This window comes from Parasteatoda tepidariorum, chromosome 3, assembly GCF_982258835.1.
Source record: "Parasteatoda tepidariorum strain Cologne lab strain chromosome 3, Ptep-v5.0, whole genome shotgun sequence".
In the NCBI taxonomy this organism is placed as follows: domain Eukaryota; kingdom Metazoa; phylum Arthropoda; class Arachnida; order Araneae; family Theridiidae; genus Parasteatoda; species Parasteatoda tepidariorum.
The window spans coordinates 36,058,928-36,073,541 of record NC_141757.1 but is presented as its reverse complement, the minus strand read 5'-3'; the positions used below and the strand labels follow the sequence as shown (position 1 = coordinate 36,073,541).

At 30.2% G+C, this 14,614-nt stretch overlaps 1 protein-coding gene across 1 annotated transcript in view; it reads left to right on the top strand.

The window, feature by feature from the left end:
- sprt (PDZ domain-containing protein sprite) overlaps positions 1 to 12,202 on the top strand; it is a 28,327-nt gene extending 16,125 nt beyond the window's left edge. The window contains exons 2-6 of the mRNA XM_087159060.1: positions 3,755 to 3,891; positions 4,101 to 4,233; positions 7,239 to 7,429; positions 9,218 to 9,463; positions 11,583 to 12,202. Of these exons, the coding sequence (XP_087015186.1) occupies positions 3,773 to 3,891; positions 4,101 to 4,233; positions 7,239 to 7,429; positions 9,218 to 9,463; positions 11,583 to 11,787 (894 nt within the window). The 5' untranslated portion in view covers positions 3,755 to 3,772 and the 3' untranslated portion in view covers positions 11,788 to 12,202. The remainder of the gene's footprint in view (positions 1 to 3,754; positions 3,892 to 4,100; positions 4,234 to 7,238; positions 7,430 to 9,217; positions 9,464 to 11,582) is intronic.
- Positions 12,203 to 14,614: the final 2,412 nt, after the last annotated feature.

The following is a 14,614-nucleotide window of genomic DNA, read 5'->3' as shown; positions in this document are numbered from 1 at the left end:
CTCATTGTGGGGGGGGGGTCACCAAATTTCAATCATTTCCCCCATTCTCATGTAAAAAAAAAGAAGATGGAGAGCTCGCAGCAGCTATGGAAACGGGTCGTATTTTCGTGATGTTACTTTTTGGTCTCTTAACCTATTGCCCATATTTTCAAAAGTAAACTTTTTACACACAGTTAAAACGAAAGAGAGAAATACAAAGAAAAAAAGAACGAAAGAAGAAGAAACTAATCGTCTTCCTTCAATTTGTAACTGTTTCGATTCCTTTTAAGAGCGCTGATGCAGAAGACCATCAATTGCAAAATGTTTTTTGAAAATCATACGCATCATTGTATTCGGGAAAAGAAATTTGCAATCCCGATGGGCCCTAAAAATGATGGATTTCGCCACAATTCTCACACAAAAGAAAGAGTGTGATCTTTCAATGGATACCAAAAGATCTTCAAATGAATGATCTGACTCTCGAACAACTGTTCCAATTGAAAATGATCCTCGCATTGTTTTTCAGAGACTTTGTTTTTAGAATGGAGCACAGAAGAAAAACGTCCCCCCTCCCACTTCCCCAACTCATCTATAAGCGCTGGAGAAACTCAGATATTTTCAAGACTTATTTTTCCTCCCATCTTTCCATATTAATTTCCAAATAAAATTTATAATTTATTACCAAGCTGTCTTCGCCTACCAGCGCTTCGTCACCTTTCAAAATTATCTTTTACAATTTATAAACTTAGATAGTATCCAAACTGAATGTGTCCAGTACAATTGATTTAAATATTCTAATTCTTTAACCCCTTTTCCAACGTCCGAATACGTGCATATACGTCCGAAGGCATGGTGGATTGAACTGTCTACTTAAAAAAAAAAAAAAAAGAGATTTACATTCCCAAGAGTTTTACATACGATTGGACAAATATTTTACAACATGAGTCATTTCTTAGCTCGAAACTCTAATTAATCAAAAAATAAATCTTATTGCGTGATTTTATGAATCATTAGTTTTTTATAGTAAAAATATATGACTTATACAAGTAAAATCAACGTTAATAAACGTGAAGACGTCAACGAATTCGTATTTTAATAGATATATGAAACCACGTGCTTCTTGCATTGATAGTTTATAAACTCAAATAATGGAAACTCAACAAAAACTAATAAAATAAAGTTGAATTTATCAATGAAGGAAAAGAGTGGTAAATTCTGAATATGACAGATTATATGATACTATATTAATCTACCTTTTAGTGAGTTCTAACTCATTATATTACGTTAAATCTAATAGTATGAAGAGTATACAAATATTAAAAAGTAAAGTTTACATATGAATGTGTATAGTATGATGATATTAGGGTACTCATCCATTTCTGAATGCTGTAAAAAAATGTATTGCCAAAGTACTTGTATTTATATAAACACATATAGGTACTGTGATATTAGTATTAAATACCAGTAGTATTTAATACTACATTTTGGTTAAGCATCACGGCCTTCAAAAGAAATTCCTACGTCAAAAATAGTTATGAAAATATTAATGCTGTTACTAATTATTTTCTAAAATTACAATTAATCTTGGTAATTGGTACAAATTGAAATAAAGAAGTATATAAAATCTAAATTAATGGAGAAAATGTACTTAGTCGTACCTTCATAAAAAACCACCATAATATCGTTGACCCCCATGATGCTTAAAGTTAATTTTTGTAATAATCACTATTGGTTAGGACTGGGCGATATAAGAAATTTTATATCGTGATGCATCGTCAGTTTTGCATCGCGATATAGCCATGTATCGCGATATAGTATTTTTGAAATTCATTTACTTGTAAGGCGCAGAAAGTCGGATTTCTATCAAAACTTCATACTCAGATTGATTTAAATCAATTTATGAATTTGATGTATATGTTTTGCTTAAGAAACATATTAATGTTATATTTTCTAAAAATGATCGCGCAAATAATGAAAGATTTCTTAGTTTAAAAATAAATAATAAATAAATAAATAAAATTGAAATTCATCAATATATTTACCTAACAATATAGAAAGAAAATTTAAAAAATAAGTTCGTTAAAAATTTTTGTATGCTTAAAACAAAGTGCTAAATAAATTAAACAAAACAAAAAAACACTTTTAAAACAACACTATTTTTTATCATTATTATTTCACATAAATAATAAAGTTAAATTGAATAATTACAGAATTCTGAACGAAAAAACAAAGTAAGGTTTAATTTCTTAAAAATAAAAACAATAGAATTATGATATTCGATAATATATTTAACTGACAATATTGAAAGAAAATTAAAAAACACGATTATACTCTTTAATAAAACGAAGTACTAAATGATTTTGAAAAAGGAAGTCGCAATCGCAAAAATTACTAATTTTTTTGAATAAACAAAGTTGATTAACTTATGTCCAAATCCAAAAGAGGAAAAATAAGTTTTGTTATAATTTTATTTATAAAAATGAAAACAACTAAAGATTTATAAATTTAAAATCAGTAATAAAAACCCATTAAATTATTATTTTATCCAAAAAGTTTTTAATAAATTGAAATAAAGTAAAAAATGGCCTAACAAATTTAATTACTTTTTAATTTAATTCTTTATGGGCACCTTAAATTAGATTTCCGTTTGTAATAAATTCAATAATGTAAAATAATACTTAAACATATAATATCAAAATTAATTTTCACATTTAAAAATAAAAAAGAAAGTTTTGTTTCAAAAAAAATTTACCTAATTAATTAAGAAACACTTCTTTATATATTTTCTTTTCAATAATAGATTACGTTCAGAACAAGGTAACGACGGCGATCAAAGTCAGTCTCACTGAAAATAATTTACAAGAAACGATATCAAGTCGCGACAAAGCAGAAAAAAAAACTAAGAGGTGCGGAAACGAACATGCGAGATCACGATATATGTTCTCAAAACTGATTCTGATTCTACCGCTCATCAATTAAGGCCGTTTCAATATAACGATACGAACATCGTCTTCCCCTGCGCGGGTTGGCATCGGAACGTAAGAGATCCTTGCGTGTCTTGTATCGCTATATCGTATATCGCTATATCGTTCCTCTTCTTTACTCGACGGCTTAAATCAGATTTCTGATGCATCGCCTGGAACGAAAGTCGCTGTATCGGCCTTACGATACAGGCGTTAAATCGATATGTCGCGATATATCGATTTATAGCCCAGTCCTACTATTGGTATTATGTTAAATGGTATATTTAATAGATATGTACAAATATTAGAAACGTACTGTTGATACTATGGAAATAGGTTTTTTAAGGCCCACCGAAAAGTATAAGTGCCAAAAAAAATTGCTGGATCATGTTTGACTATCAACTCGGGCAATAAGCATTATGTCAAATGATAATGAATATTGTTGATATTGATTTTGATGAAATGGAATTCTGAAAGCATGTTTCACTCAATCTAATATCGTAAATCCATTGAGAACGGCAACAGATAAATAAATAGACAAATATTTATGAAAAAAAAAAAGATCAAGTGCAATATAAATATTCTCTAAAATTTATGTCTTAGATAAAAATTTGAAATTTTCTTTTTCGTGAAAAAAAAAATTTACTTTAGAAAAAATATTTAAATACTTTCCGTAAATCAAATAGCTTTCAGAAGTTCTTAGCCCCTCTAACATAAATAAGAAGGCGTCCTCATTAACGTGCAGTTAAGTGAATGATTGCCATTTGTTTCGATTCGATTGTTTTTTATCTTATAAAAATTATTCTCCCCAGGTAAGAAAAAGAAAAGAAATGGATGAGATGGAAGTCAATCAAGGTAGAATGAAGCAGCTCTCCAGGAAGATTTCCGAAAAGATAGAGATTGTCTCTAAACTACGCAATGATCTCGAGAAAAAGAAGAAAACAACCGGGTAACTCTCTTTTTAAACTTTTGATCTGATGATTATGGATTCAATTCACTTTTTAATTAAATGTCGATCTTAAAGTGGATTGTTCAAAATATTTATTCAGAAAAAGAAATTGAATGAATGAATGAAATATTTCCTTCGAAATTGTTCACAAGAAACTAATTTAATTTTACACTCCTTCGACTTAACTTTGGATGAAAATACTTTCATAGGAATTCTGTGGACGACCAAATAGTGATAGCTGAGATGGAATACCGCCTGGTTAAGGAAGAGATGGCGCTGCTGTCGTATCAGGAGCAGCACTGGGAATCAGCTGCACTGTGGGATGTACCTCCACCCCTGCGGGTTAGTACCAACTCTATGATTAGTACTTCTATTCCATTGTATCTTAACCGTACAGAGCGAAATTTCAACTCGTAATAAAATGTTCAGGATTGACGAGTGAAATTATGGCGTAACTACCACTATAAATATTAAATACCAATTCTCTAGTATATAAAACTTGTTAATTCGGTACTGTCTTGATCTACCTTTTGATGTATAAAGATTAATCACTGATAAAATTCTGGAAGGGGAGTAATGCGGCGTAACTACCACTATAAATATAAATTTTAAATACCAATGGCACGCGACACAATATTTTGGGCACTCCACAGATCACAATTGTTGTTACACTATGAATTGTTATTACGCTATGAAGCATATGTAACAATTAAACTAAAATTCACAAAAAACACACAAAATATTAAACAATTATTAATAAAAAAATTAAAAATTAATACTAAAAAACAATTAATAATCGTAAAAAACAAGCTAGCAATAAATATCTAGCAAAAAAAATCAACAGTCCTGCTTAACTAACATCTTAGAACCTAATATAAGTTATTGGTCATCTAATCTGCAACAATAGAAGTCGCATTGAGGTTACTTTAAGTTGAATTACTTGTATAACTGAGACATTGCAAAATGTATTTTTTTTCAATGTAAATAAAGAGTTTTGAGTTGATAGTATTTAGTATTATTATTTTCCCAATAATCACGAAGTCAAAATTATTTGACGGCACGTTTATGACCTCATTAAGCAATTTTTTAGAGAAAATGGCACGTTGGTGTATAAAGGTTCGCCACCCCTGCACTAGTATATAATACTTGTTAACTTGCTCGCATACTTGACATCTCGCATTGTTCTTGTAGAGAACTGTGAAAAGGTTTAGTAGAAAAATAAAATCAAAATTCAAAAATATTTCTGCAACAGAGAATTTTATTTGTGTTGGTAAACACTGATAACCGTCGTTCAGTTCGTAAAAGCAGCTGACCAAAAAAAAAGTTATTAAAAATATTTTTAGGGAGTTTAGAACTTCTTTTTGATAACCATAGAACAACGCAATCACAAAGTTAGAAAAAAAAAATTGCTGTTGTTTTTTCTACTTAAATAAAGATACGTTATTATTTTTTTCATGATCAGGATGGTTAAAAGTCGATGTTAATATTTTTAGAAATTTTAAATGCAAAAGTCATTTCTGACAGCAATTTTTTTTACCCTGTTAAAATATTATGATGAACGAATACAAGCGTGTAAGAAGAATGTGTAAAAATTAAATTTTACTCACTCATACAGACTTTTTAAAGCAAATATTCAATATCTTTTTTTTTTCAGTAACTTTGTAGAATTTAAATATGTTGTTCACCTTTTACAGTTAAATAATTGCATTTTCCTTGTAGAGAAAGGTAAATACAATGAGAAATAAAAGAAATACAAAAAATTAACTGCTCTAAAAAATAGAAAACATACAAATTTAAAAATATTCTCTGCGCGTTTGACTTCAATTATATCAGTAAATCTTGTAAAAATTCATAAACAGAGGAGTAGGGAACTCATTTAATTGATCTTTAAGTGAATAGAAAATAATTATTTTGAAAGTTCATCTGAAGGAAAATAGATATTTTATTATAAATTGCAAGTATTATAATTATTATAACTGTCGTTGAACAGCCGATCCAATTTCGGGCTTACGACTACTAATGTTCAACTTCATAGCCATGTCATTTTGAACCAATACAGAAGACAAGGAAACTCCTGGATCAGTACCCCCAGAGGTTTGATTTGCTATGGGAACATGGAGGACTTTGTTACTCGACATATTTAACGTGCATCTGTCTCCATTTACAAAACGTGAAGAAGTCTTTAATAGTCGAAAGTGAACAATGTGCAGTGTGCAAATAGAACAACACACCACCCTGAATAACTTTTGATCTAATGATCGGATCCTCACGTTCTAGAACTCAATCTTAATGGTTCAAGGGGGTAACCTGAAATATGCTAATTAGTTAGTGTAGACAATAGTTTAAGTTACAACATCAGACATAAAAACGTACTTTTTCTAAATAAGCATACCTTTTTTCTGACGGATTCGGATTTCTGACCATCAAAATATAGGGGATAACCGCAATCTGGGAAACATGGTCCCCATAGTTTAGAGTGGTCCAAAGTTTGGACCCCTTAACGTTAATTTTACTTTTTGCGTATTTCAACATTACTCGAGAACTTCTTAAGCGAATTGTAGCATTTTTGCACACAATTATAAAATTTGTTTATCCATAAATAACTTCATGCAAATAATAACTGTTAGTTAATATTTGCGTTTTTTTTTTAAATTTTATTCAATACTAGTCGAAAAATATTTTGATTTTAAGGTATACAATTTTTTACATCATTTTATAAAATGTAATTTTACATGAAAAAATGCAAATTTTGAATGAAATCAGTCAAATAGCTCCCAAGAAATCGAATTTTAAAAAAGTGGTACACGTTTTTTTTTTGTATACGTCACGACGTGACTTAAGTCGTATCGTCTGAGAAATAAATTCGTAATGTGGTATAGTCTATACGCACTTGGTACATTTCATTAAATTTATCTCTTTCTTTTAATGACTTTAAAAGTCAATGGTTATTTTTACAAAGTTACCACGGGTTCCATAGATTTGATAATAATGGTAATGATGGTCACATTAAACTTGTAGGAATTTAGAGTTATAAAACTCAACATTATCGTCTAGAGGTTATTGCCTGAAAAGTAACATCTGTTTCATACCTAGCCACCCAGATCGCGAAATCCGGCATTTTGCCCCCTGGATGATTATGATTAGTGTTAAAATAAGTAAGGAAAAGTAAGCACGTTTAGTGGTTAAATTCTAGTTGAAAATTGAAAAAGTTCGGTGTCCATTTTCGTAAACACGCATCTCCAAGCTGTCTATTGATTTAAAAACTTACCGACGTAATGTGTTTAACCTTTTAGATTTTTCCAAGCTTTATCAGCCGTTTTATGTAGTAGGGCGTACTCTCTTTGCAGATGGAAGAGATGTGGGAGCCTTTGCACGATTACATCACCTATTTAAAAGAGAGAGGAGCCGTGCCAGCACTCCATGCCAGTGAACACGTTCACCTCGAAAAATCCCTCCTCGTCTCGTGTCAGAGTGACGGAGCACCCATTCCTAAAGTAGAGTGGGCTCATCAAGACACGGAACTCCAGAATGGAGACAGGTAATAAACAGACTTATGGGATGATATTTCCTTTAAAAACATACGTCGATGCTTTTCGACTTGAAAACAGGGACATATTTATCAGCAGTAAAACAATTTAAATGGGGGGAGGGGGATTAAAACACGAATAAAAGACAGCCAATCACTTAATCCTAAAACATACACCTTATGATGACTTCAAAAACTGATAGAAATTTCTTTAGAAAGACAACAGAACTTTTAAATTATCACTTCGTTAAGTTTTAAATTATCACTTCGAATTTTTCTAGATATCTCTATAGAAACATTAAAAATAATGGTCCAAGGTTAGCGCATTCTTATAGGTCAGCAAATCGCATTGTTTTTTATTTAACAAAAACGTCCCAGATTTTTTTTCTTTTTTCTTTTTGCATAAAGTGGTATCAAATAAAAGCAAAACGTGTATCAAATTTTTTAATTGTATATTATGAAAATATGTATCCGTTTATTGAACAATATTTTTTGTAGTGTTTATATATCATCTTTTCTTAAAATAAAACTAAGTTTTTTTTACTATTATTGCTCCAAATGAAAAGCTTAAAACTAAAAGCGGTTTTTTTTTTTTTTTTTTTTTTTTTTTGTCTTATTTTTTACATTTTTACTCGACTTTTTATGAAAACAAAACAATATACAATTTATGAGCAGTTTTATATTTATTAAACAGTCAACAAATTATATTTATTTTATTATAATCATCGTATAAAATGTCCAGTTAATGCAGTTAAAATAATAAATTCAAAAGTATAAAGCATTAATTAATAGAAATGTTTCACACTATTACTTAATACTGACTTTCTGATATTATTTGCAATACATGAAATTCACTTAACATTAAAATTATTCACTTTTTGAATTTGAAAAAAAAGTTTAGTGGAATAATTGAAGAAATAAAAATTAAAAGGTCCGGATAATTTTTGATGTAATGAAAGGGTACTTACTTGATGCACTACATTTATTACCGCTAATTCGATGTGCCTCACAGTATTAGTATTGACCACTAATAAGGAATCAAAAACATGCATTTTTGAATAGATATCCATACTGCTGACGAATTCGTACTTTTTTGCTATGCGAGAATTAAAAAAAACTTAAAATTAGAAACGAAATTCGAATGTAAGAAAAATATTTTTTTTTTCAAAATGCATTTATTAGGACCTTCTTTCACTCTCTCAAATAAAACTTTCATCTATTTAAAGCTGTAGAATTCAAGACTTTCTCTCTCTTCGTATGCCTGGGCAGAGGGGTGCGATTGTTCTGGTTTTCCAGTGGAGCCATCTATGGCCAAGAATTCGACTTCTGACACACCCATACGTCACACCCGTTTATAGGGTGGCTCATTCATACACCCATTCATTCATCCACAGATCGTAATTTTGACCTGAATCAGAGAACGATCAATCTCCAATTCAGTACCCCCAGAGGTTTTGATTTGTTCAGGGAACATGGAGGACTTTGCGACTCGACATATATAACGTGCATCAGTCACCATTTACTGCACGGGGAGTCTTCGGTCGGCGGGATTCGAACCAACGAACTCTCGGACATGGGCCCAGCGCCCTACCGACTAGGCTATCCCGGCCAATAGATAAAACTAAAATCTTTATACCAAAAAAAAAAATAATAATCCTTTCTTCCAAATACATCTCTTGTACTTCAATTGTCAAGTAATTTTTAGTAGTTACCGTACGAGTAGACCTTATTAGGCTACTATACCTTGTAGAAAAAAATTTTGAAGGTTTAAAATGAAAGATTTTTTTGTTCGTTTTGCAGGTTGGTGGAAGTGAACGGTCACATAGTGATTGGAAAGAATTCCAGTGAGGTCTGTAAGATGCTGATGTCGGGCAGCAGGGGTGTGTGCCGGGTGGTATATCTACGACCTCTTTCCCTTTACCAGATGATGAAGAATAGTGGAGGTTGCAAAGAAACTTCCAATCTCAGGCAGGAACTGACCACTGTGGTCACTCGTCTCAACCAAAAAATGATGGAGAACGCCAAACTAAAAGAGAACAATTTCAAGTGAGTCGTCACCTACATGAAGGGGGCAATTTCGATTCAAACATCAGGATAGAGTGTTTTACAGAAATATAGAAAAAAAAACTGCTCCTAAAATTTTTTTATGTTGTTCATTTAAAAAATTTGATCGAATTTTTAATTTAATAACGCTGAACATTAAAATACATAAACTGTTGAGTTCTCATAAGGGCTAAAAGTACACTATTTGGAACTACTTAATTACTTTTACTTTAATACTTTTAATTAAATACTTTTTTTAATCAATAAAGAGCTATTTTTAATGGTACTTACACCGATCTTAAGAGGTCTTTCCCAACCAAACTCAATTGCCAAAGTGGTAAAGAAGGAGGAGAAAAAATATCTTTAATTTAATTTTTATAAATAAACTGATGGTGGAGATGTTTGTTCGGTTGTGTTGATACATTAATTTTTTCTGATAAAATAATGCCAACACAATTCTACAATAAGCAGTATTTGTTTAATATTATACATGTGTCTGTCTTTTGCTATTTTTGATAATAAATTTTCCTTTTACGTAGTCTATTTAAAAAATAATGTTAGCATCATCCAAACTGGTTTTTGATTTTCATTACTTTTATACCGTAACAAAATTGCATTTTAAAAAACCCTAAGGATTGAAAATGTGCAGTTTTAAATTGCTTAACAAAACAACAAAACTTACAACTTTATTGCATCAATTTTTTGTTGAAAAATCCGAAGAAGGTTTAAGAAGGTTCTCCTCATCTATAAGGCGAGTTTCCACTTTGTTTGGAAGGTATTTTGCTGTGAAATAGTAATTTATAATCAATAGTTAGTTAAGTATCAGGATGTCAAGTTTAAAGATTTCTTTCTTGATGAAAAAATATATCAAGGAATCACAAATCAAAAACTTATCCATAATGGCGAGTGCCAAGAACTATTAGCTTTTATATTTTCTTCTACGCTAAATTGTTTAGTGTAATGTTCATATACTTTAAGCCTTATTATAAAATTAGTTTTAATTCTATCAACAGCACACTTCTTATACTTATTTCAATCACAATTTCCAAATTATGTGTATGAGGTAATAAAATTTTTGAGAAACGTTCTCAGGACACATTAAGTTAAACACTTTACAAACTAAAACACTACTAAAACACTTTAAGTTAGAAAAATAATATATATATATATATATATATATATATATATATATATATATATATATATATATATATATATATATATATATATATATATATATATATATATATATATATATATATATATATGCCAGCTGAATACCCGTTCCTCGTATGGGGTGAAAAAAAAAAGAATCAATACTTCAGTACTGAACAACACTTCAAAATCATGCGCAAAATTGAAAGACGAATACCGATTCAAATAATAAATCTAAAATGTTTTTTGTTTTTTTTCGAATGGCGGGCACTCGTTTCGCCTTAAGAAGATGCCAGAGTTGTTTCTCATTTCGCGTTACCCAGTGGGCACCTGTGAACCAAAGTCACGGAGGCGAGTAACATTGCCCACGCCACACTGCCACAGACCCGTTCGTGGAGTGGGCCACATTCACTCATCACACACATCAGAGAGTAACATTAATGCCCAGAGCGGGATTCGAACCCGCGGCCATTGACTTCGCAATCAGACGCGCTAACCGCTCGGCCACCTGGCCGACAAATGTAAAATAAAAATGAATGTCTTAAATTAAAACGAAGGCAAAACGAACTGGCTTAACTCGTCATCAAGTGATATAAAAGTTCAAAAACTTGTTTGTTTATTTTCGTCCAATGCTTAGTGAAATTTTTAAGACAATTTCAGTTACTAACTGGACATTTTATGTGTAATATAATTAAAGATGCAATTATTAGTTTTTCAGCCTATCGGCTTTTAGTAATTTACATCGGGAACTTGCACTCTTAGGGTTCGGAAGAATGCTCTAAAGAGTTTAAAAAGAAAAAAAGAAAAGTTTATTAAAGTCATATTAAAACACTGAATAAATAAAATATTATAAAGTCCTTTTAAAATATTGAGACAAAATATGTTCGAATTATGATTTAATAGTTTGTATGATTCATTGTGTACATACTAAATGTGAAACTCAATTATTCAAACTCTTTTGTCGCAGGCTTCAAGAGGAGAGTCGGAAGCTAAAGCTGCAGCTTGTCTCCCTGCAGAGCATCCTCCTCTACATGTTCCAGGTGATGGATTCCCCCTTACCCCCCTCTGTATATGATCTCTTAAGAAATGGTTCTTCAGAGAATATTGTCTGCAAGAGATTTCCTTCCCTTCCGATGAGTCCAGATAACGAGGAGAAGAGCGAAGAATTGTAGCATATTTTTGTAATTAATAAACTCACATTTACATAGTCAATAATCATTCATCTCTTTTCTTAAAATATGTGTGGAACACGGGGACAAACTCGCGATTGTGCAAGAACACCAAAAATGCATTACATGAAGAGGTAAAAACATTCCTTCATTCGATTGACGGCATTGGGATTTCGACCTACTGTGGTGAAGTGAAAGATACTCATCAAACGTGGCTTGCACCAGAAGCTGGTATTAAGACACCAAAGGCGGAAGCATAACTAAACAGAAGTACAAAAACATTCTTTCAAGTACAATCTGGGTGGTAGCTTGCAACCACTTATTCACAAATACATTGTAACAAACCATTTAGTAGAAATTATTTAGTAGAAATCTGCTTCGGCTCTGTTGTCAATAAAAATAAAGTTTCAGTGTGTATCCTGATTTAACCCAATAACTTTAAACAGTATATATACAAATTTTGCTGACGAAAGTGGGGTGGTTTCAGGCAAAGCAACACAAGATAACATTTATTAAATCAGTTTACTGAGTTAAGAGCTCAAGCAAAATCCGCTGGAAAATGTGTGCAGCGGTTTTTATAATACGGATTTTAGAACAATCACATAGGGGTCTAATACTTACCTAACCTGGCACCATTTCTTTAACCATTAAATAAAATTATTAACAATATTAAAGAAGGTTTATCACTAATAATCAACCGATTTTAGAATTTATTAAGCAAAATATAATTAATTCTATTGCTGTTTTTGATTTCCAATATCTCTTCAATAGCATTCACCTTTCTAAACTAAAATATGTTCAGTTGAGTTATTAGTATGATTTTAAAAATAACCTTAATTGCAATTTTGATTATTGGGAAATTCTAATTAATTTTTGTCCTTTTAATAATTATCTTTACAATAGAAAATATTTTTTTTTGTTCAAATGGATAGAATACTACTAGGAACGAATTTTTTGTTACTTCTATCTAACTTATTGTTACACTTTTATGAAGAAAAAAACTATACTCTTAATATTAGATTTGTTTTTGGATTTATTAATGATTTAACTCAATTTTCAAAATTATTCAAGTTTGTTAAATAATATTTACCTAGGAATTAATCATGATAAAAATAACAATAACATTAGTTTCAATTTTTTCGCTTTAAAGAATTTAAAAAAAAAGGAAATATCAAGATTTTAAATTTAATATAAATAAACTAATTACAAGGAATTCTAAAAACATTTATTTAAATATTAATTTTAGTCAAATAAATAGAATTAAAAGAATTCGTAGCAATATTTATTTATCTAAAAAACAAATAGAGAAACTCTTCCAAAATATGGTTAAAACATTTGAATATCCAATGAAAATAAATTATTATTGAGATAATTGTGAGTTAAAAACTATTAATGAATATTTTAACGCAAAAAAATTTTGCTACATTTATGGACATTTTTCTTATGTGCAAATTTACTGCGTGCAAAAACGTGTCTAAAACTCTTCTAATATTTAATACAGTATTTTTTTCAATAAATGTAAATAATTTCTCTAAAAATCATCATAATTAAAATTTAATAATTAAAGTTCCACTTTTTATTAATTACAAATTTTGAATTATCAAGTATAATATATACCATGTGCAAATCCAGAGTTGGACCAATCCAAGGTAACACAGAAGTCAAATGCAGTTCCGTACTTCAATAAGAACGCGCCATAAAATATTACCCAATATCCTCTATTTACGCTTTATTTTCATATTTTGTAATCGGGTAACTAGTATCGAAAATGCTTTTAAATCTCTTTTGCAAATGTCAGAAAGTAGAAGAACGTTTGATTTCTCTACTCGTTTTATATGTTACATTTTGTATTGCTTCATTCTGCATTTTTCTTGAATTTTGTGTTTGTTGCTTAATATGTTTTATTTTCATTTTGATTGTTTTGGTGCTCCTCACACTATTGTGTTTATATATTTTGCTTCGGCTAGATTAATACAATATTAGAAAGCACTCTAAAGTGCAAATATAGTTGTGTGAGCAGACGTAGAGATTATAACTTTTCGTTATTCTGTTTTCTGAATTTTTATTTTTTTCATTTTTTAAATATTATTTTTTGAAGAATTCTAAGTTTCTTTTAACCATAACTTAATACGGAAGATCAATTCTATTAATTAAAGAGATAAAGTGAGAGAGAATGGTTCTGAGTGACATTTTAGTAAATGTCGTAATAGATACTTGCGGGTCTACTTTTACTTGTGGGATTTAGGAACACTTCTAAGGTACAGATTACTAACAGGAAGCCGATGTCAATGAAACATAAGTTTACCATTGAAAACAGTCTTTTTGAGTGATCAGGAAAATATAATGATAGAAATAACAGTTTCCAAGACCTGGAAAAAATATATGAATAGTAACTAAGGTTTCTCAAGACTACTGAAAAGTACTTTAAGATAGTTTTCATTTAAGAATTACAAAATTGTTCCTATCATGGTATTTCTTTTTTTTCTTTTTTGCACCCATATTTATTTTCTTTAAATTGAAAATTTATTGGCAGCTTAAAACATCTAGATCTCTATCACTTTTATAAATGATCGTGAAAACCCTGATTGAGTTCAATTCATACAACCGACCATAAAATGTTTTTTAAACTCAATACTCCTGCTCTTTCAAAATGCTATTGGAAGTCTTCCATGTTGTACGTGTATCAACGTGTATTTGTTTTTAATGATACATTTTTACCAGTTATTTTTGGACATTCATTGTGTTGTTCCATGACAGAAAAAATTATTTCATACGGTAATTTTTTTAAATAAAAGCACACCATTTGCGTTGAGTTAATGGGACTCAAAGA